The sequence below is a fragment of the Amia ocellicauda genome, chromosome 16 (genome assembly GCF_036373705.1).
Source record: "Amia ocellicauda isolate fAmiCal2 chromosome 16, fAmiCal2.hap1, whole genome shotgun sequence".
In the NCBI taxonomy this organism is placed as follows: Eukaryota; Metazoa; Chordata; class Actinopteri; order Amiiformes; family Amiidae; genus Amia; species Amia ocellicauda.
Window position 1 is genome coordinate 18136380 of NC_089865.1, and position 21440 is coordinate 18157819.

General features: G+C 42.4%; 1 protein-coding gene across 5 annotated transcripts in view; it reads right to left on the reverse strand.

The window, feature by feature from the left end:
* pcnt (pericentrin) overlaps positions 1 to 21440 on the reverse strand; it is a 50423-nt gene that overhangs the window by 24173 nt on the left and 4810 nt on the right. For all 5 annotated transcript variants that reach the window (XM_066688578.1, XM_066688580.1, XM_066688577.1 and 2 more), the window contains exons 3-24: positions 20849 to 20899; positions 20212 to 20388; positions 18072 to 18221; positions 17698 to 17841; positions 15317 to 17563; positions 14966 to 15061; positions 14690 to 14854; positions 14218 to 14473; positions 13682 to 13761; positions 13183 to 13345; positions 12841 to 12965; positions 8732 to 8843; positions 8312 to 8558; positions 7939 to 8017; positions 7372 to 7588; positions 6730 to 6971; positions 6050 to 6516; positions 5225 to 5789; positions 3757 to 3990; positions 3358 to 3510; positions 2126 to 2272; positions 70 to 221 (exon numbers count right to left, since the gene is read on the reverse strand). In XM_066688578.1, coding sequence (XP_066544675.1) covers positions 70 to 221; positions 2126 to 2272; positions 3358 to 3510; positions 3757 to 3990; positions 5225 to 5789; positions 6050 to 6516; positions 6730 to 6971; positions 7372 to 7588; positions 7939 to 8017; positions 8312 to 8558; positions 8732 to 8843; positions 12841 to 12965; positions 13183 to 13345; positions 13682 to 13761; positions 14218 to 14473; positions 14690 to 14854; positions 14966 to 15061; positions 15317 to 17563; positions 17698 to 17841; positions 18072 to 18221; positions 20212 to 20388; positions 20849 to 20899 — 6269 coding nt within the window. The remainder of the gene's footprint in view (positions 1 to 69; positions 222 to 2125; positions 2273 to 3357; positions 3511 to 3756; positions 3991 to 5224; positions 5790 to 6049; positions 6517 to 6729; positions 6972 to 7371; positions 7589 to 7938; positions 8018 to 8311; positions 8559 to 8731; positions 8844 to 12840; positions 12966 to 13182; positions 13346 to 13681; positions 13762 to 14217; positions 14474 to 14689; positions 14855 to 14965; positions 15062 to 15316; positions 17564 to 17697; positions 17842 to 18071; positions 18222 to 20211; positions 20389 to 20848; positions 20900 to 21440) is intronic.

The window sequence follows — 21440 nt, forward strand, 5'->3', positions numbered from 1 at the left end:
CTGTGGTTACATGTCCAATATCAACACCCCTTCTCAGTAGTTATCATGGAGCAGCTTGCCAATGCTCACCGTTCCTCCGTGACGCTGGTCAAGTCAGCCCTCAGCATGGCCACCAGGTTTCCTCCTTCCTCGTTCTCTCTCTCCCTTCGCTGCAGCAGCGTCTCCAGCTCTGAGTTCTTGTTCTCCATCTCCTTCTGCAAGACGGCCACCTCCTCTCGCAGCTGGGGCAGGGACAACAGAGAGGCCAGGGACAAGAAGCCTGTCATCACACGAGGAAGCGGAAGCACCCGGGAAAGACAAGGCAATGGTATCCGAGTCCATTCGCTTGTAAACACTAGCCGAGAGAGGTCACCTCAGCAACAAAAACATGGTCTTTGCGATCAGTACCAGTTACTCACAACACAAGCTGGGGATTCAGCAAGTTCCTTTAGAAAACCCACATGCAAAAATTACAACAGAGAGGACAAAAAGTTACTGAATAACCAAGCTGGACACAAACACCTCGAACAACAGCCTCAGTTTAAATTACTGTTCACACCCCTCGTGAAGTTCTCTGCCGATAACGTCCGCGTAGCTCTGGTTTCTGTTTTCCAAAAAAACTTCTCAAACTGGAATAAGTCGAGCCGATTTTAAATCCTGGCATTCACATCCAAGCAGTCACACCTGACCACCTACTGCGTAGCACCACTACATTACCATGGCAACAGACAGGAATGAAACGATCCTCCGGCTGGCGCTCGATTACACTGCAGAGCGAGGGGCACAGTCTGCCAAACATTCTCCTGCTATTCTGTTTCCAGCAGTTAACATTCTGCTAGCGATCTGAATGCCTGCTGATGAACAACACTGACAGACGCCGTCACACAACTGTGCAGCAGAAGCTATGGTGATGAACTCTGGGGGATATTTTGCTAAAATGCACAGCCTACGGATTTAAAGACAGATTGCCTGGAGAAAGCATTTTTTTGTTACCAATTACCCTCCTATCTTTAGCAGCTTTTCACCTTAAAGAGTGTAAGGACAGCCCTGTGTCATACTACTAGTAAATACAATATCCGCAGAAAAAGGCAGGAGTTTCTGGAAGTATGAATAAGAATAAATAGTATGCAACATGTGGTGCATGCATAGATTTGTAGATTAACCCCGAGATCATTTAAAAGCTTGGATGCCTGTGAATCTAGGACAATCTAATAACTCATACAGTTCCAGCAGATTCCGGTTATGAAAGAGCACATGTATCCATCAAAATAAAACCTGAAATGTAGGAGTTTACTAAATTTGTACAGCTAATATTTTTAATGAATGCTCCATTAGGTTTTAAATTCAAATACCTAAAAATCATTTAGAGAATTTGTCCACTTATTTTAATTACTGCCTGTCGATCATTAGCCTCCTGCACAAGTTGCGATTTCACATGCCACAAGTAAACTACTGTGAGTGTCATCTGGCCAAACAAACCTGTCTGGACTTGCCTGGGGAAAGAGATAAAAGGAGGAGCTCTCAGATCAAAAGGAAAATGTATTGTAATTACAAAACTCACAGGACTCCAGGGAAAGCTTAGTGACAGAAAGCCTCTCAAATAAAATAATAAAGAGCTTGTGCCGTACGTTTTCTAAAACTAATTTTGTTCCAAAGCTGAACAGAAGCAGTGATAGACAGATGCACAATGTCATTTGTTTAGAAAGGGATATTCAACCTAGTTCCATTTATATTTCAGAGGCATCCTTAATTGTCTTACATAGGCAGTTTCCTTGTTCAACATAGCACGAGATTGGTTAAAAGAAAAAGTTTGCCATTTTACAAACATAAGCACGTCCATTAGATGCAGTTTACGCTGCAAAAACATCAGGCTGATGAATTACAGGGTATTGCATGTGATCAATTCACAGGAAAGCACTGCATGTTCACCTCAGATGTGTCCTACATTCAATCTCTGGTATTATGAGTCTAGTATTAAGTCAAAATGCTCTCATTTATGCATATTACATAATACATATACAATTTATCACTGTACGGCCATTAGTGAACTACTTCCAAAGCATATAAATGAATACAAATAAAAATCTAAACTGCAAAGGGCCTGAGTTCAATGATAAAAGCAGCTTGTGCCCGGTGCTGTTCTTACCTTCGCAAGCCCTGCTGCCTGTTCCTGGAGCTGCGCCGTCAGCTGGTCCCTCTCCTCTCGGTGGATCGCATCTGTCCTCTCATGCTTTTGTTCTAAACTCAACGCCTGGCATTCAAGCGCCGATGACTTCTGCGCTTCAAACTCCTCCTAACAAATGTTGCATTATGTTACAAAAACATACACTGATGATTCCAGATAATCATTTTTGGTTTAAGATACAAGTGTGGTAGGATATTGAAGACTTTCACCATACTGTACGTAGAAATTCTTAAAAATGGTCTTAAAAGACACCTTGTGTGTCACATGGTTGCCATCTTTTTCAACCACATATGGAGGAGGGATTATGTTGACAACAGACTGAGTTTTTCCAACCCTGTCTGGAGTGCAGCCAGGATGGAAGTAATGTGGAGATTAAATTCCATCTCCTGGGACAATAACAGCCATCAAGGGAAGGAGGGCTTTATATTTATTTTTATTTTATTAACAGGTTCAGATTTTAAAACCTGATCTGTGAAAGAACAAAAGCTTTACAAATTAATACAACTACTCACGCCCTTTGTATTTTGTTACTGTGATAGTGTTACTAATTACTTATATTATAGGAGTGTTAAGCATTTGTATTGATCATATGGCATGATAATTGTACATTTTAAAGCTAGTAAAATTAAAATACTGTCCACACATTACAATTGTCATTTAAATAGCTGCCATTGGTGTGAGTATACAGTATGTAAAATGGATAGAGGTTTATACTTTCAGAGCAAATTTAAAAACTACACTAAACATCATATCACCACATTTTAAATTGTGAGTGTCTCTTAATCCAGCTTGGTTTTAAATGGAAAACATTGCATGTACTTCCTCGTGGTCACATAAATGCGAATGTATTTGGCAGCCACGATGTGCTACAAAGTCTTTCTATAAGAAAACTCCAGTCACTGCCATGTCCCCGGCAGGATATAAGCTGCTACTGCTAGTCACCACGCTGTTGGTTTTGTTTTGATTTTGCTGTTTGGAGTTTGTTTTAGCAATCGTGTCAGGTTATACAATCAATAATACAAAAATATTTAACTTTGAGATAACTGCCTCCACTACTGCTCCCCTGAAATAACAGCTTGTCAAAAGTATTATTATTTTTTTTGTTTAGTTTCTTCAGCAGTGGGCCATCAGTTGAGGCCTGGCGTACTACGATTCTGTGTTAACCGACAGATGGCAAGTTCAGTTTGGCTCACCTTGAGCTGGGCGATCTCTTGCTCCAGCAGCATCTCCGACTGGCACTTGAGCAGCTCCATCTCCTCCTGGAAACCCAGCCGCTGGCGGGACGCCTGTTCCTTCATCTGCCTCCTGAGCTCCTGCAGGTCCCGCGCCGAAGCCGTGGACAGCTCCTGGAACATGACACACAGGTCACTACTGCATCACACACCCAATGCCAAATAACACCGCTGTGCTAGGAATATACCACCAATATTTATTGAAGCTAATATATATATTTTTTTCTATCTAATATAACACCTTTACAAACAGACCAATGTTGAAAGGTTTTTGCTACACTTAAGCATCATAAGCGAGGTTAAAAACCATCTAAGAGGAGTTAAATGCCCAACTGTACTGCTGCATGGCCCCCGACTGACCCTGAGCTGCTCCTCGTGCTGTGCCTTAAGTGTGTCGATGTCTCGTGCCAGCTGCTGTGTGAGCTCCTCCTCCCGGCGGTGGGCCTCAGAGTGATGCAGCTCTCCGAGCTCCTGCAGCACCTTGCTGTGCTGCTCCTCCATCGCTAGCACCTCCTCACGCAGGGCCTGCAACGCTCGGCACTGCTCCCCCTCCAGACCTGACCTCTGACTGCTCAGGGTTGCGGCCAGCTCCTCCTGCACAAACACATGGGCCACAGGTCAGGAACAGTTGTCACTGAGGACTCCCTCAACAAAATGCCAAAAAGTTATAATTTAAAAACACCACCTATGATCTAGTCATCCCTCTAAAAGAGATACAGGCTCATGCTTAAATAATGTATAGTGATGTACAAGCCATCCATAACAAACTGACTACTGGTAACAAATAGTGATATTGGCACACATTACACGTTCTAGCATACAGGTAAACACAGTCAGACCATAACTCACTTTGTAAAGACATTACAGAACACATAAGATATGGCCCCCTCAAGACAAATTAGGCCTACCATGATAAAAGGAATGTATGTCAGTTGTCAATAAGTATGTAGAGAATAAAGAAGGGATTTTCAGACCTGTACAAAGACTTAAAGGCCTAAGAAACAAAACCAGGAACTATATGGAGTAAATGGAAATGCCAAGAGGATGTTTACATGATCTAGTTTTCCCAGAATTCATATGAACAGTTGTTCAGTAAGTTTGTATGCAAGCCATTTATAAAACTGTATAGAAAACAGTAGTGAGAGTTAAACAACTGAAAATAAGCATGCTCTTAAATAGATCCACATGTGAAATGTTGGGAACCACAAAATACTTTGTTACATCAGAATGTATATAATAATCAGGTTAAAAGACATCTCCCTTTGCTGTAACATTACAAACTGCACTCATCTCGTAAAAAAAGACAAAGAAAAACAAGATAAGTAGTTCAGATCAACATTGTGTACACTATTTAGACCATGTTTAGGTGATCAATGCGATCATCCCAAATTAGATCAATCAAATGGAAAATAAATACCTTGCAAGCAGTGTGTAAGAGACACTAGTCAGGACCTGTTGTCCTGGAGCCACCTAGCAACAAGGGCTCAATTCTTCAGAGAATAAAATTCTCTTCAGCTTGATAACGGAAGTGAGGGTAGACAATTGCCTGCGTTTGTTTATGCTTCAGAGGATTGATACATTATTCAATTAGAAAGGCATAGAAAGAGGCCTCCCAGGTTTAAAAAGTTAAAAATCAACAGTAAAAACACTTATGGAAACGCACCTGAAAAACCTTAAGACCTGTGTGTTATATTACCCACTACTGAATTATTTTAGGTAATTTGAATTGAAAGGGAAGGCTAGTGTGAAGGACGATGGTGTTCTGGTACTGAAGTCTATACTAGGTAGGTGACACACTTATCCATTATAAAGTGGTTTAAGCGTTTACCTTCTGAGCTTCCTCCAGCTCGGCAGCCATGGCTTTGAATTTGACCATGTGAACCTGAGCCAGCTCCTTCCTCAGCTCCTCGGCAGCACACTTCAGCTGGGCCTGGTGCTCCGCTCTCAGTCTCTCTAGCTCCATGGTGTGGCTCTTCTCTTGCTGCTCCTGTCGCTCACTGAAGGAGGCCTTGAGGTCTTGGAGAGCTCGTTCACGCTCATCCCGGATGGACTGAATCTCAGCGAGGTACGTGGACTCCAGTGTGTCCATGTTGGACAACATCCTGGTCTCCAATTCATCTCTCTCCAGCTTGTGTTTGGCCTGTAGCTCTGCCTCCAAAACCTCCAACTGCACGAGATGGCTCTCATTCAGGTCTCTCTCTAAAGCCTGGACACTGGCCTGCTGGAGCTGCTCATATTCCTTCTCGAGATCCTCCTGTTGTTTAGAGAAACTCTGTTCCAGGTTGGACTTCTGGGCTTGTAGTTCTTCTGCATGTTTAATTTTCAACTCATTTACAGCAGCCTCCTGCTGGAGGAGGAATTTCTCCATTAGCTGCTCCTGCTCTTCATTGAACCTGCAGATAACAGACAAAGCATAAATTCTACATGAAGGTCAATCAAAAGATTCCAAGAGCTGTGATACAAATGGTAGCAGTAGACTGGCAGATTTTCCAACTGAACTTAATGAGCCAATTAAACCTTACTTCGGATACAAATGCAAAAGTGGACCATTTTATAAGCATGTAGTATGGATTTCATAATGTAGGTCAAGACATAAGATTACACTTAAGGCACCTTAAGGAGCAACAGAAAAACATGCAGCTTTTGATCCTACCTGGCACGTGCCTCCTGCAGCCTGGCATCGGCCTGCTCCTGCAGGGCAGCATTGAGCTCTCTCAGCTCCTGGGCCATGGTGGCTTTAGCAGTGCTGAGCTCGCTGTCGTACTGTGCCTGGATCTTCTGTCGAACAGCGAGCATCTGGGGGTTCTGCTCGGTCTCAAGGCTGTCCTGTAGATGCTGAAGTCGACCCTGTTCCTGTCGGAGCTTCTCCTCCAGGCATTTAATCTCTTGCTCCCTGTCCTGGAGCTCCTGTCTTGCAGCCTCCCTCTCTTCCTTAGCCTGGCAGCCCAGCTCCTCCCTCAGGCTCATCAGCCGTTCCTCCGCCTGGGCCTGCAGCTCCTTCCTCAGGTGATCCATCTCCTCCTGCTTCTGCTGTGAGAGCTGGCTCAAAAGCCTCTCTACCTCCTCCTTCCTGGCATCTTCTACCTTCACCCTCAGGTCTTCCAGGAAGTCCTGCTTAAGCTTTCAAAATCAATGACAAATACTGAAAATACACGCATCAGTTCTGCAACACTAAATAAGGAGTTTATGAAAGTATCCAGTACCAGTTTAGAAGGCCCTCTAAAAGTGCATACTGTGAATCTTTAAAGACTTCTGATTTTCAATGACAAATGACAGGCTGCATTCATTCATGAAGACCCTTCCCATTTCACTCTGCCGAACATGCAACCGTACCTGCTCTTCAGCTAGGTTCTGATGTTCCTCGTGCTTTTCCTTAATGCGCTTGACCCTTGCGGCTTGCTCTTCTTTCAGGAGGCCAATCTGGGTCTGCAGCTGATGGATTTGATCGCTCTCCGACCGGAGCTGGGCCAGTCGGGCAGAGTGTTCCTCCTCAAGGGTCCGGACCCGCTCGGCCACCTCGGCCTCCACCTGCCGAGCCGCCTCCTGGGCGCTCTGAAGACGCAGCTTGGTGATCTCTGAAGGGCAAAGATTCAATCAGTCACACTAAAGAGTCGACGTGTTAGGGTTTCAGAAGTAAGACTTTCCAACAAAGGAGAGAAAAACTCTACTTTTAATTTGAAAAAGAATGAGTTGAAGACTAAAAATAAATTAAACATTTTCTCCTACACTGAGGATTACTCTATTTATTGCTGTTCCCATATTGATAGTACAGTACTTCAAAGATATCCAATTATGGACACATTGATAGTTTTTTGTTCCATGTCTATAATCTTCCAGTTATTTTGTCAAAATAAAGGAATAACACTGATAAGAACCAAACCTGTTTTGCTTAAAGACTAGTTATTCCTATTAAGAGACTCATTTATGGGCATCTAAATTGACCAGGTATATATTTATACAAAGTAGACATGGAACCTTTGATGTGGTTGTCAGACAGTTTAGCCCGTAGCTGCTCCAACTCCAAAGAGTGCTTGGTCTTTAAATCTTGAATCTCTGAGAAGTAGCGATCCGTAAGGTCCGTCTTCACTTGTAACAAGTCCTCCCTGTACTGGAGGGATAAGCAGGATCTCAAGTTCTCCAGCTCTTGCTTGTGTCTCTCCTCCAGCTGCAGACGAAGGGAATCCAATTCCTCCTAAGAGAGAGACACGAGAGAGGCAGACTCATAAACCTTAAGAGACGGCTGGTGTATTTAACTGCCCACATCACACTGGTATAATGTACTAGTGAATAGGTTACAAAAAGTGCTGCAATTCTATATTTGTCAATTCGTTTTGACGTTTGCTCAACAGCATGACATGGCTTACACATTACTGATACAAGTTACAGTATGATCAGAGTCACAAAAGTAGTCATTCCTCTTTCCAAATTTGTGCCTGATTTAAGAGTTACCTACTTAGCTCTATGTCTTCAAAAAGCTGGACCTAGTCTGTAACCATAATTATTGGAGAACCTTTCACCAAAAAAAATAATAAAAAAAAATACCTTGTGCTTTTCCAGTTTTTGAGTTATTTCCCCAAGTAGATCACTTCTCCCCTCATCCAATCTCCCTTCAGACAGGTAGCTGTTGAAATCCAAACATTGGAATTTACATTGGCTCTGCTGAAAACACTGTGGTCACTTTTAAAAGTCTACTACATTGTGTGGTTAACAGCTCTTTTGTTGCTACATCTAAATGCTAAAAGTTAAGGGTGTCCTTCGAAATGTGGATTGAAAAACAATGCACATTATCCTCCGACTCCTGGCCCAGGGCACCAATATCAAACTGATAATCACAATACCACACTGGCCCAAGCAGAAGCAGGAACGGACAGGTGTAAAGTGGGGCAAGGATTTCCCAGATCGGCGCCTAACTGACCTGACATCACCAGTCTCCAGTACAGAGTCCTCCTTGGGCCCCTGCTCCAGTCTCAGCTGCAGCAGTGTGATCTCCTCCTGATAGCTGTCCTCAGCTTTGCGCAGTCTCTGTTCGAAGTAGGTCCTGAGATTCTCCAGCTCCCGTTCGTTGTGTGCCTGGAGCTCCCGGCGCTGCTGGTTGAACTCCTGCTTGAGCCGCTCCAGCTCCTCCACATGGGACGAGCGTGCCAGCAGCTGCTCCTTCAGCTCTGAATGAAACAGTGGTGGCAAGGCAAAGCAAGGAATTTAGGAAACGCGTATCACTCCAGAAAAGGTTGTTTAAAAGATACCCAGGAATCCCATGGAATAAAAAGGAGAAGTCAAAAGGCTGTTTTAGTTGGTGTAAACCATTCAAAAGTTCAGTGAATTGCAAAGCCCTTACCCCCCAGCTCCTGCCGGCTGGTCCTCATGTTCTCCAATTGAGACCACAGATGAGCAACTTCCTGCTCCGAGTGGGACTTCAGCTCATCGTATTCGGCCTGGAGTTTCTCCATCTACAGAAGCAACATCAAAGGTAAAGGAATAAGGTTGGCAGCAACTGGAGTAAAAGAGGCAGATCAGTGCTCATCATATCAGACAGCGTGGAAAAACAATGATGGAGTTTAAGAGAAAAATGTATTGTTTCCACTAAGGATGAAACACTATGAATTTCATATGATTATAGTCACCAAAATTATCACGGTTATCAGTATTATCGCGGTATAGTTAAAATGTGCTGGAAATGTTCAAAAAGTACTGATACACACACTGAAATCATTTCACCAAGTTTTATATTGAAAACCAACAAACATAAAATTAGCAGCACTATGCACTTTTTGTGTGCATAAACATTAAAATAATATTAACATTAAAGATACACCATGTGGCCATTAGAGGTAGTTTCCCTAGTGCAGGTTTGAATGAACATAACCTTAAGTAAGCAAATCAAATGTGCATATAAAAGCAACACAAGTAAAGCAATATGAAGTCGATGACTGCCGGATTTTAAATGAACAAAATATGTTGGTTGGGTGACTAAACTACATAACGGGTTATCGTGTGCAATGGGCGAATAGAGTCTGCAGACACACAACGCATACAGCAGCAGAACAACATGTGTTTTTACAAGAGTAGGTAATAACAATTCTAAATGTAAATTTATATATATATATATATATATATATATATATATATATATATATATATATATATACACACACACACACACACACATATATATATATACACATATATACACACACACACACACACCCACACCTAAAGGATTATTAGGAACACCATACTAATACTGTGTTTGACCCCCTTTCGCCTTCAGAACTGCCTTAATTCTACGTGGCATTGATTCAACAAGGTGCTGAAAGCATTCTTTAGAAATGTTGGCCCATATTGATAGGATAGCATCTTGCAGTTGATGGAGATTTGTGGGATGCACATCCAGGGCACGAAGCTCCCGTTCCACCACATCCCAAAGATGCTCTATTGGGTTGAGATCTGGTGACTGTGGGGGCCAGTTTAGTACAGTGAACTCATTGTCATGTTCAAGAAACCAATTTGAAATGATTCGACCTTTGTGACATGGTGCATTATCCTGCTGGAAGTAGCCATCAGAGGATGGGTACATGGTGGTCATAAAGGGATGGACATGGTCAGAAACAATGCTCAGGTAGGCCGTGGCATTTAAACGATGCCCAATTGGCACTAAGGGGCCTAAAGTGTGCCAAGAACACATCCCCCACACCATTACACCACCACCACCAGCCTGCACAGTGGTAACAAGGCATGATGGATCCATGTTCTCATTCTGTTTACGCCAAATTCTGACTCTACCATCTGAATGTCTCAACAGAAATCGAGACTCATTTTTCCAGTCTTCAACTGTCCAATTTTGGTGAGCTTGTGCAAATTGTAGCCTCTTTTTCCTATTTGTAGTGGAGATGAGTGGTACCCGGTGGGGTCTTCTGCTGTTGTAGCCCATCCGCCTCAAGGTTGTACGTGTTGTGGCTACACAAATGCTTTGCTGCATACCTCGGTTGTAACGAGTGGTTATTTCAGTCAGAGTTTCTCTTCTATCAGCTTGAATCAGTTGGCCCATTCTCCTCTGACCTCTAGCATCAACAAGGCATTTTCGCCCACAGGACTGCCGCATACTGGATGTTTTCCCCTTTTCACACCATTCTTTGTAAACCCTAGAAATGGTTGTGCGTGAAAATCCCAGTAACTGAGCAGATTGTGAAATACTCAGACCGGCCTGTCTGGCACCAACAACCATGCCACGCTCAAAATTGCTTAAATCACCTTTCTTTCCCATTCAGACATTCAGTTTGGAGTTCAGGAGATTGTCTTGACCAGGACCACACCCCTAAATGCATTGAAGCAACTGCCATGTGATTGGTTGGTTAGATAATTGCATTAATGAGAAATTGAACAGGTGTTCCTAATAATCCTTTAGGTGAGTGTATATATTTTATGGCTGTCAATAGATTAAAATATTTAATCGCAATTAATCGCATGATTGTCATGAGTTAACTCGTGATTAATCGCAATTTAATCGCACATTTTTATCGGTTCTAAATGTACCTTAAATTAATACTTTTCAAGTTTTTAATACTCTAATTAACATGGGCATGGACAAATATTGATGCTTTATGCAAATCTGTAATTATTAGTGAAACCATACACAACATAGAGCATGAAGACTAGACATGTTTCAAAGGTCATAGATGCTTTTCAAACTTGTTCATGTCTATTAGACACATTAAAAAAATAACATGGAAATACCAGGTTCCCATTACTTCTCTTTCTTTGCACTGAGCAATTTACTTACACAAGCCTGTTTACATTTAGTTATTTAGCCACCCATTTAGTTATCGCTGTGGTGAGTGTATTGCCTGTGGAGTTGTCCATCGGTCTCCGCTGCAAATTATCTAGTGTGGTCTGCCTTTAGCGAGGGGGAGGAGAGCTCTCTGCATCAGTTGTATGCTTCGCCATCAAGTGATATTTAAACTCGACGTGCTGCAGTGATAATTTAATTCACATCGACAATAAATGCAGACAACTTTTGTCTTGTCGACAGGACCATCAGACATCGTTTTGTATATGAATTTTCCGTTCAGAAGAACTTTTCTTTCTCCATTTCTTTTTGCTGCTGCTTCCTTTCCTGTATTATGGCTTACTATGGCTGCATCTCCATTTCTCCAACTACGGGCTAGGCTATGCGCGCTGCACTAAATTGCACGTTAATAAAATTAGTGCCATTAAAATGAATTTGCGTTAATGCGTTATTAACGCGTAATTTTGACAGCCCTAATATATTTATATTTATATATATATATATATATATATATATATATACACACACACACAAATACATACACAGTTATTTCTCTCTATGCACTAAGCAACGAATGTGTAACCAACATGGGACATCCCATCTGCAGTTGTATAACACTCAACGAGTTGAGAGGCAACTTGGTTTCTTTTTAAATCGAACGAATCAGCCAGACTCGAGAATCAGTGAATCATTAAATGAGTGTTGCTGCTGGGCAGGTCAATTGCGACACGATCATCAGTCAGTGCGCTGCTCTCTCAGCTCGTTGCCATTGTTGACCTGATTGCTGAACACGATTTACATTGTAAACAAACACTCCCAGATCGGATGCCTGCTCAAACGCCGAGCTAAAACACACCTGCGTTTTAATCAGACAATGTCTAACGTTTACATATGTCTGTATGTCTGGAGCTTATAAGGACAGGAAAGGTTATATGATGTTCAAATACTGAAGATCCATCAGTAATAAGTGTATGAGATGTAAGATTGAAGCGCAGTAACTGTTTATATGAAGGACCTCGAAACACATATATAATGGCATTTTTAAACAAGGTAAGTGCATTCATCACATCTGACAAGCACAGAGCACAATAAGAGAGAACCCGCAACACTAAGACATTGCACTCATATAATACACCAGAACAAGTAACCGTACTGTGAGTCTCTCCAAGTCTGTCCAATCAGCGCTCTCAAGCTGTTGACCAATGACACGGACCTATAAGGCTAGGACACGCCCCTAGCATAAACAGGGCGTGGTTTTGGCAAAACTGCATCAGAAAACAAAGGACGCTCCCGAACGCCGTCACTGCCTTCTGCCATGTTTTCACACAAAACAAATCCCACACTATACCTCGCCTGCATCAGACTGCTGCTAACTTTGGTTGATGCTGGACAGTATTTACCATGTGTTTTTCAAACCGCGGTAATCAAACACTGTTTTAATGATAATTAAAATTGGAAACGGTAATACTAACCATCATGAATTTCACAGTGGTTTATCGTGAAACAGGTAACCGTTTCATCCATAGTTTCCACACACTTAAGAAGAGCAATGTACCAGACATGCGAGCAGCAGCAGCAGTCTGACTGGGTAATTGAGAAAGGCCATACTAATGGCCGCTGTTAATTCAGTGCTGTGCAATTCTAAACCGGGCAGTCCTTACCTGCTGCTCAGTCTGTGAGGTCTTGGTACCCAGTTCCTGCAGCTGGAGAGCGTGTTCACGAGACAGCCTATCCTCCAGATCCTGTAGAACGTCCCTGTGACTCGCTTCCAACTCCTCCAGCGCACCTGAAAATGGGTACAGTGGATATGAAATAAATTAATGTAAACATGCTCCCTGTTATATAAAAAAAAAGGCATCCCATTCCAAGCCTTACTGAAAAAATGGGCAGCAATTCATTCCACGGGATCTGCCATATAGTGGAAAATGATACACAACATGCTTCAGCCAGACCCTTCACATTCAGGAATGGACAAGTAGTCCTCTAACAAGGTAGACACTCACGTGTAGCCTTCTCTCGGTCCGTCCGTGCCCGGCTCAGTTCCTCCTCTAGTCTCTGCAGCTCCTGATGTCTGCTGCCCTGAAGCTCTGTCTGCTTCTCAGTCAGTCTCTGCTGCAGCTCTTCCAGCCTCCTCTGAGACTCCTGTTCCCACTCCAGCTTTAGACCCTGCAGGCAAAACAGACAGCACATAAGATCCCGACAATCACAGCAAGTGTTTCACAAAGGAGAAAGTTGCGAAGACCAAGTCTTGAGCGTTACGGCATCTCCCCATATCTGAGTTACACACTGCTTTTTTCTTCGGTATTAAATGTTTTTAATGTGCAACATACAGTTAGAATTTCAAATAAAGAATGTTCATTTTCAATAGCAAATCAGGATTAAACATTTAAATCCCATTATATCTTGCGTATCAGCACCTATTGTAAAAAAAAAAAAAAAAAAAAAAAAAATGTAGATAGTACCTACTCAAATACAGCTTTTGAAATAAAGCAGTTATTGTACCTCGATTTTACTGGCTTGCTCTTCCTCCATGTGGGCTTTCTGCTCAGACACCTCGGTTTCCCACGCATGTTTCAGCTCATCTGGAAACATACAACAAGAAACAGATGCTTCCTTAAAAATTAATGTCTCTAGACATGCATCTCCATGGAAACAATTTGCTTTGATATAAAACAAAAAAGTTGTCAAGCTTGGTGCGGTTCAATGGGACATTACAGGAAACCGAACATATTGGTTTTATAATAATTTATAATCCCAATTCATTACGCAGCCCAAGAATTAGGAATATTTTGAGCCTTAAAGAAAGCTTTTAATTGAAAGAGGAAAAATACTATAAATTCTACAGCCTACAAAAAGCAAACTTAGGTAATTGATTGATAGTAAGTAAATTAAGTTAATAAAAACAGGGCGCAAAAAAAACCTGGTAGGTGTGGGCAATATGAAACGGGTGAAATATAACCTCTCTCAATATATTCAAATTTTCTCTCCCCTTCAGCACAGGTTTGTCATGAAGGCAGCTGAATACAGGTTCTGCTCACCAATCTCCTGCTGATGCTGCCGGGCAGTGAGCTGGGCCTGCTCCCAGTGCTGCTCCCGCAGGCGCTCCAGCTCAAATTGCATGCGCGTCTGCAGCATGGCACACTCCTGGGCCCTCTTGTTGTTGAGGCTCTCCTGTAGCTCGCTGAGCGCCGCCTCCTTCTCGCGCTGCAGGTTGCTCTGGGAGAGCTCCAGTTGGGCCGTGTGCAGATTGGTCAGGCTCAGCCTAAGAGCCTCCAGCTCCAAGTTCATCTCCATCTGTAAGGACGGCAATGCCACCATGGAAACAGGGTCAACACCTTCAGGGTAAAGCCAGAAATAATGAGGAGGATTTCCCGTCTCCAGCAAATATATTTGATTGGTCTAATCTTGAATAAATACATAAATAAGTGAATGCTTTGACCAAGCAGAACACAAAACCAAAAGAGGACCAGGAGGGCCAAGGGTAGTATGATGAAGATGAAAAGGTCTGACCTGAGCCTGGTGTAGCTCGGCTTGCTGCGCCACATCCATGCGCTCTCTCAGCTCGTCAAACAGCTCCTGCTGCTCAGCATTCAGCTCCGCCCGCAGACACACCAGCTCCTGCTTCTGCGTCGAGACCAGACGAGCCATCTCTCGCTCGTGTTCGCGCTCGTGGACCTGAGACCAGACGAAGGCAGCATTATGAAGGGAGAACAATCAGAACTTCCAAAAACACTCTGAAAAAGCAAAGCCAGGTAGTGCCGGCATCTGCTGGCATGTGCCTCTCACCTGTTTAATCAGCCCAATCTGCTTCTTTTGTTCCTCCTCCAGTCCAGCCTTGAGATCAGACAGCCTCTTTTCCATCTCAGCATTCAGCTGTTTCATCTAGAAAAATAAACACACAACTGACTAAAACCACTTATTACAATTACCATCAATAACTAGAGTTCATTTGTGCAGATGTTTTCTAATAAACATGAAATCCTAAAAACAAATGTTACATTACATTAATATGAAGAGTTTACGAAAGGTTTTTTTAAACCCTTCTACACTGCATGCATGTAGTTTTGTTTTCTAAACCTACCTGTTTACGTTTAAAGACAACTTGCTAGACAAGGACTTTGCTACGCAATCCCTCACCTCTGTTTGATGCCTCTCTTCGAGTCTGCATTTCTCTTCCTTGTAAGAGGAGCGCAGCTGATCTTCAGATTCCTTGACTGCCTTCTCCAGCTTGTCTGATTCTTGATGCAAGAGACACTCCACTGCCTCTGCGTGTGCCCTTTCCAGATCTGCCATAGACTTCTTGAGGTCAGCAAGCTGCGTTTCCAAGGCACTTTCCTTTTGGAGATACTCCACTTCAGCTTTCTTCCTCTCCACTTCAAACTTCTGAAGATCATGGCTCCAAGCCTCTTGTTCAGAAGCCAGAGTGTTTTCCATGTTCTTGAGTTTGATATCATACTGGGACAAACGCTCCTCCAGATCAGCTTTCTCTCTAGTGCTCTGAGAGAGTGCTTCATCTGCATTGGAGAGATTTTGCTCAACACACAGCAGCCTCGATTCCAATTCCTTATTTTCTTCTTCAATCTTCTGCAGGCTCTGCTCTCTCTCTTTGAGCTGCCGAAGTTGCCCCTGCAAGGTCTCCTGCTCGAGCGTTTTCTGCCCCAGCAGCTCGGAGGTAGTTTGGTTTTTGGCTTTCTGTGCATCAAGCTGGGCCTGTAGCTGATCCCGTTGGGTTTGCAGGGCAGACAGCTGACGACCAAATAGAGTCTGGACTTCACTGGTCACAGAATCTCCAGCCAACTTCTGCTCCTGAACATCCTTCACTAACTGCTCCTGTTCTCTGAGTTGGATCACAAGTAATTCATTTTCCTCTTTTAATTCCTTCATCAGCTCTTTCATTCCTATAGTGAAAGAGGAGTCTTTGACCACGGTGTTAGCATTATTTTTTTCCTGATGCTCCAGCTGACTTTCAAGAAGACTAAGCTTATTCCTTAAGTTCTCTTCTCCTTGAGATTTTTCACGAATTCTCTCTTCACACTGAAGCCGCTGCTGCTTTTCAGCCTCCAGTGCAGAATGTAAATCTGCAAGTTCTTCAGTCACTTTCATCCACTTCTCCAGGACCTCTTGTACTTCATTAGATGATCTATTAGCCTCAACATGAAGTGCCTCCAGCTGTTTCGTTTTATCATCAAGCACCTCTGTCAAATCCTTGCATTGTTGTATTAAGAGTGCTTTCTCCAAATCTATGGCCTCTGTACTTTCATCAAGCTCCTGTAAGGCAGATGTATACTTCTCCAACTGCACTGAAGATAAGGGCTTATTGCCTGGTTTAGCCCGATTATCTATATCTTCAATGGATAATGATATGCCAGTAAGATCTTCTGAACAATCAAGATAACCTTGGACTGAAACCATACTCTTTGTTTGGTCATGTAAAATCTCACTGTCAAGCTCAAACCTGTATTTCTCAGAATGATCATCAAGGCTTTGTTCTTTGACACAGTCCTCTGACCAGGAGCTTTCTCGTGGTGCTGCAGAAGACAGGTATTTCTCCATTAAATGACCACCTTGGTCTTGAGGCAGGGAGAAATCCAGTCCAAGAAAATCTTGGGACTCGCTAGCAGTTTCTTGGTTCTCTTGATCTTTTCGGGCTTTGATTCTGTTCAGGTTCTCCTTGAGGTCTTCTATGTTACGCCGGTAGCAGTCAACACTTGGGCCATGTTGACCTTCCAGTTGCTGCCTAAGGCGTTGGACCTCCTCCTCATGTTCATCTCGCAGGTGCTTCAGAGCATTATCATTGGTCTCAGCCATCTGCACCAGGGCCATCTCCTTCTCCAGCACCAGTGTCTGCAGCTGCAGGTCATACTTAGAGATGTCCGTTTCATACTTTACCTTCAGCTGTTGTCTAGCCTCCTCTTCCTCCAGCAACTTTCCTTCCAGATCCTGAACTACAGCACTTAGCTTGACAATTTCTGAATTCAGCATCTCCTTCTCTGCTTTGAAATGCAGTGCTTCTCTCGCCTGCTCTTCTGCAATCCGCAAATCTTCCCGGTATCTCAACAGCTGCTTTTCCATCTCCTTCCTCTCTCTCTCAAACTCTTTGATCTGACCTTGGCTGGCTTTGTGAGCTTCCTCCAGTTCTAGCTTGAGTCTATGAAGCTGTGAATGAACATTTTCATGGCTCTCTCCATCCTCACCAGCAGGCTGCGCTTCATGGTGCGACGATAGCGCGAGCATCTCGTTCCGCAAGACCGACATCTCCTCGTCCTTGAGCGAAAGTGCACTGTGTAACTGGGATACCGTATCTCCGGTGATGCTCAACTTCTGCTGCAGCTCTGTAATGACATTCTCCTTTTGTGCAATTAGATTCTGTTGATCTCTAGCATTCTACATGAGAGAAGGGGGAGAGAAAAAAAAACAAAAAAAGCACCGTAAGGCTTGAGGCTTTTGTGAAAGTTTAACCTGGATATTCCATATACAATGCAATCATGTTTCTGCAAGCTAGCAGACTTAACGCTTACCTGTTGCGATTCCTCAAGCTCCTGCTGAAGAGCGTCTAGCTGGGAGATTTGATCGTTTAGACTGTGCTGAAAGGCACTTATCTGTTGCTGCGCCTGGACTAGCTCTGCACAATTATGGCTCTTCAACCTTAAGAAGTCACTTGCCTGCAATTACAGACATTATATTTACCCTCATGCATATTACATCCAGTATTTGTTTCAGCTTATGAAAAATCTATATGAAATAACAATGAGATCCCCAAAGTTTAAATCTGTAAAAACTTGGAGTGTACAGGGCTTTTAAAGAATACTTTGTATTCTATTTGAATACAAAGGCTTTGGCTGGAGAGATAAAGATTCCTGCAATGCCTTGAGCAGTCCTCTCTGAGCCTCACCTGCTGGAGCTGCAGCTTGAGGGCCTGGATTTGTTCAGTGAGCTGCAAGGCCTCCAGCTGAACCTCCTCTCGGCTCTGAATGGCCTGCTGCAGGTTGGCGCTGAGCTGGGTGATTATTTCATTGCGGTTTTGGACAGCTGTTTCAAGCTCCTTCGGGGGGTTGGGAGAAAGCAGTGTGTTTACATTAAAAACAAATCGTTTGTGCTCAGCAGGGTAGAGGCTTTTGTTATCTAAGCCAACAGCAGGAAATCAAATTGTACAAATTATACTCTAGGCTTAAAATGTAATACAAACTATTTACAGTGAAAATCATGTGTAACTGGGTCACTCGTTTGTCTATAGATCTTTTAAAACATGCAGTATCTGAGTTACTATGTAAAAAGCATTAACCATGACACCTTACAAATACCCAGAATCTATTTTATCACAAGGCTTAAGAAAATGCATTTTAAAGATTTGCTCTAAATAAATAAAATAACTATGCTTTAAAAATATATGGTACAGGGCTAGAAGAGCAGGGCTTTATTGATTGCAGCAAATCTTATTTGTTCTATTTAGGTCACCAAAGGCAGTAAAAGACAATCTATAGCAAGCAAATATAATTTCCACCAAACGAACTTAAAAAAAAACATTCATTAAAAAATAAAACTAGTTCAGATTGAACTAGTATTGTTATAATATAAATATAAATGGTTAAGTGAGCAGACAACCTTTTAACATTAAAGTCTTCATTCCCATAGAGTGGATATGACACCTTAAATTCTTTGCTGAATTATGACTATTAATAATTATGACTAACCACATCAGCATCTTTGCAGTCCTGGCAAACATGTTTAACAGATCATTCAGAACTTCCCTTGACCACTTGAAGCCCAGTATGCCAAGCAATCAGATGGAAAATAAACTAGGAAATAAACTGGCCAAAAATGTTATCACGATAAAAAAAAAAATCATATCAGTCGATATCTATAATTATCACGATAAATGTCCAATCATTATTTCTTTCAAGTTTAAAGGCTGATTTTTGCCCCCGAGTGAAAGTTGAAGAAACCAGACGGTTAATTATGTTTTAAAGTAAAATTAAGTAAATTCCCTTTTCAGTCAACAAAATAAATATCTGCAGTCTGATGTATAACAGCCCCGCAGAGACAATTGGCATGAAGGCGAACACGATTTAGTTAACGTGTGCCCATTTACAAGTTAAATGAATGAATGAATGAATAAATATACATAAATAAATACAGCAGATCTGGGTTTCCCTCTAAAATATTAAGGACTGGTTTATAAATGCGTCCATAAACGCCATGACTGAAACGTGCAGACTTTAAATTATACCTGCTATATTGTAGCTGCTGTTACTGTATGATTAATCGTGAAACGTGTATATTTTGTTTCAACTGTCACTTGCCCTGGTAGGGCGTCTCCTAAGTAAATTAAAAATAATACGGCAGTTACAAATCTGTAGTAAGAGTAATACGTTAAGTGAGTCAAGTTGTGCCGTTTAAAATACATATCTACTAGCACATATCTTGATGATTGCAATAACAACAATAAATAGCGAATATTGTATTGTTGCAAATGGAAAAATTTTCTTACAGTAACGTAATGCGTGTCTGAATATAATGTTGTCTATACAAATTTAGCTCTTCTTAATCTCTCTTAACAGAAAAGTGTATTTATTACACGGTCTCCAATCATGTAAAGCAGAAAGAATAAAATAGACACAAAAGTCCTTTCCACATCAGACTATCGCTTGTAGTGTTGTTTTCGGTTTTTGTTTTTAAAACTAAACAAACCAAACCCACAGTTGCTCTGCTCCTCCACAACAAATGATATTCCGACACGGCCCGGATTCACAGACAACTCTGGGGTGCTGAGCAGGGGTCTGAGGCACAGTGTTTCAGTGGGGGCTCCTCTCCGCGGGCTACTGTCACTCCTCCGCGCTGCTGCTGCGTCACAGAGGTGAACTGGACTGCTGTACCGAATTATCGACATTATCGAAAATGTATCTAAATGTCTTTACATCGTTATCGAGATAAGTAATTACCGCGATAATTATTGTTATCGATTTATCGCCCAGCCCTACTATGAACTGGTTTCTTTGTGAAAGTAGTGTTTTGGCCCCATTGTGTTTGAATACCTGAAGCTGGCCTCCACCAGTCTGTGCTGCCAGTTTCTCTCTCAACTGCTCCACCTCAACACCCAGCTGGTCCACAGCACTCTGCTTCCCCAGCAGCCTCTCCTCGAGATCCATGATCCGCAGCTTATATTCCTGAACCTCCAGCTGGGCCGGCTCCATGGCGGAGTTAAGCTCCTCCTACGGGTTCAACCAAAACATACATTCATCCTGTTATTAAGGATTAAGTGTGTCACTATCTGCTCATAGCAGCTTAACAGATGACCTATTTCTCATCTGTGGGAGGGTGTCGTCTAATAACATAGCTGCCTGCGTGAAAGGAAAGTGGATAATGTGGGAGTTTGCAGCACAATGTGAACATTTAATTTTCATACTTGGGGCATTTTTCCGATCACTATTTTGAGAACCATCTACAATGTTTTGTATTTGGAGTATTCCTCAGGACTTTTGGATGTTGTCAAACTCCACAAAGCCTGAACCAAACAGGCTGAGAAGCCACAAGTAAAAGCCTGAAAATAAATGCTCTGAATGCACCAAAGGTTGCAACTGTGTAGGCATGGTAACATTTAAACATCTGGCGAAATCCTGGAGCTCTAAACAATACATTCAGTCATCCTGTAAAGTATGTGCATTTACTTACTTCAGTGTGAGGGTCTCCAACTGTGCTGGAACTTGAGAATTCACCATGAGTCTAGTGTAAAGAGAATCACATGTATAAAAATTGCAATAACTCACTATAGAGGTTGTCCTTCATATAAGGATAAACAAGCACAGAGTAATGCCTTCAAGCTAAAGAGAGAAAGGTCACTCTGAATCAGGGGGCCTGTGTAGCAATCAATTTGTATTAAACCAAACCTGTATTTCCTGGTAAAATAAAGTAGATGATGAAATGTTAGACAGCAACATGCAACTTTAAACCACTTCTTTGCACTTCCGCTGTCAGATTTATGATCACAGCTGCTCCTGGACACAAATGTCCTTTACACTGGCACAACCACAAAACCTGAATGGCAGGAGCACTTCCAAACAACTTGGTAATGTGTATCAAGGAAAAGTCTCCCGGAGTAAGTGAAATAGCCAGCTGTCACAGTGTATGGAGTAAAGTACCAATTCCACCTGACAGCAGCTAAGAGGCACTTCACTGCTGTCATGTGAGGAAGTCAACAGTCTCCGTAATCTGGACACCAAGTGAAGTAGCTCACCAATCGATTGTTGAACTTGAACACTACCAT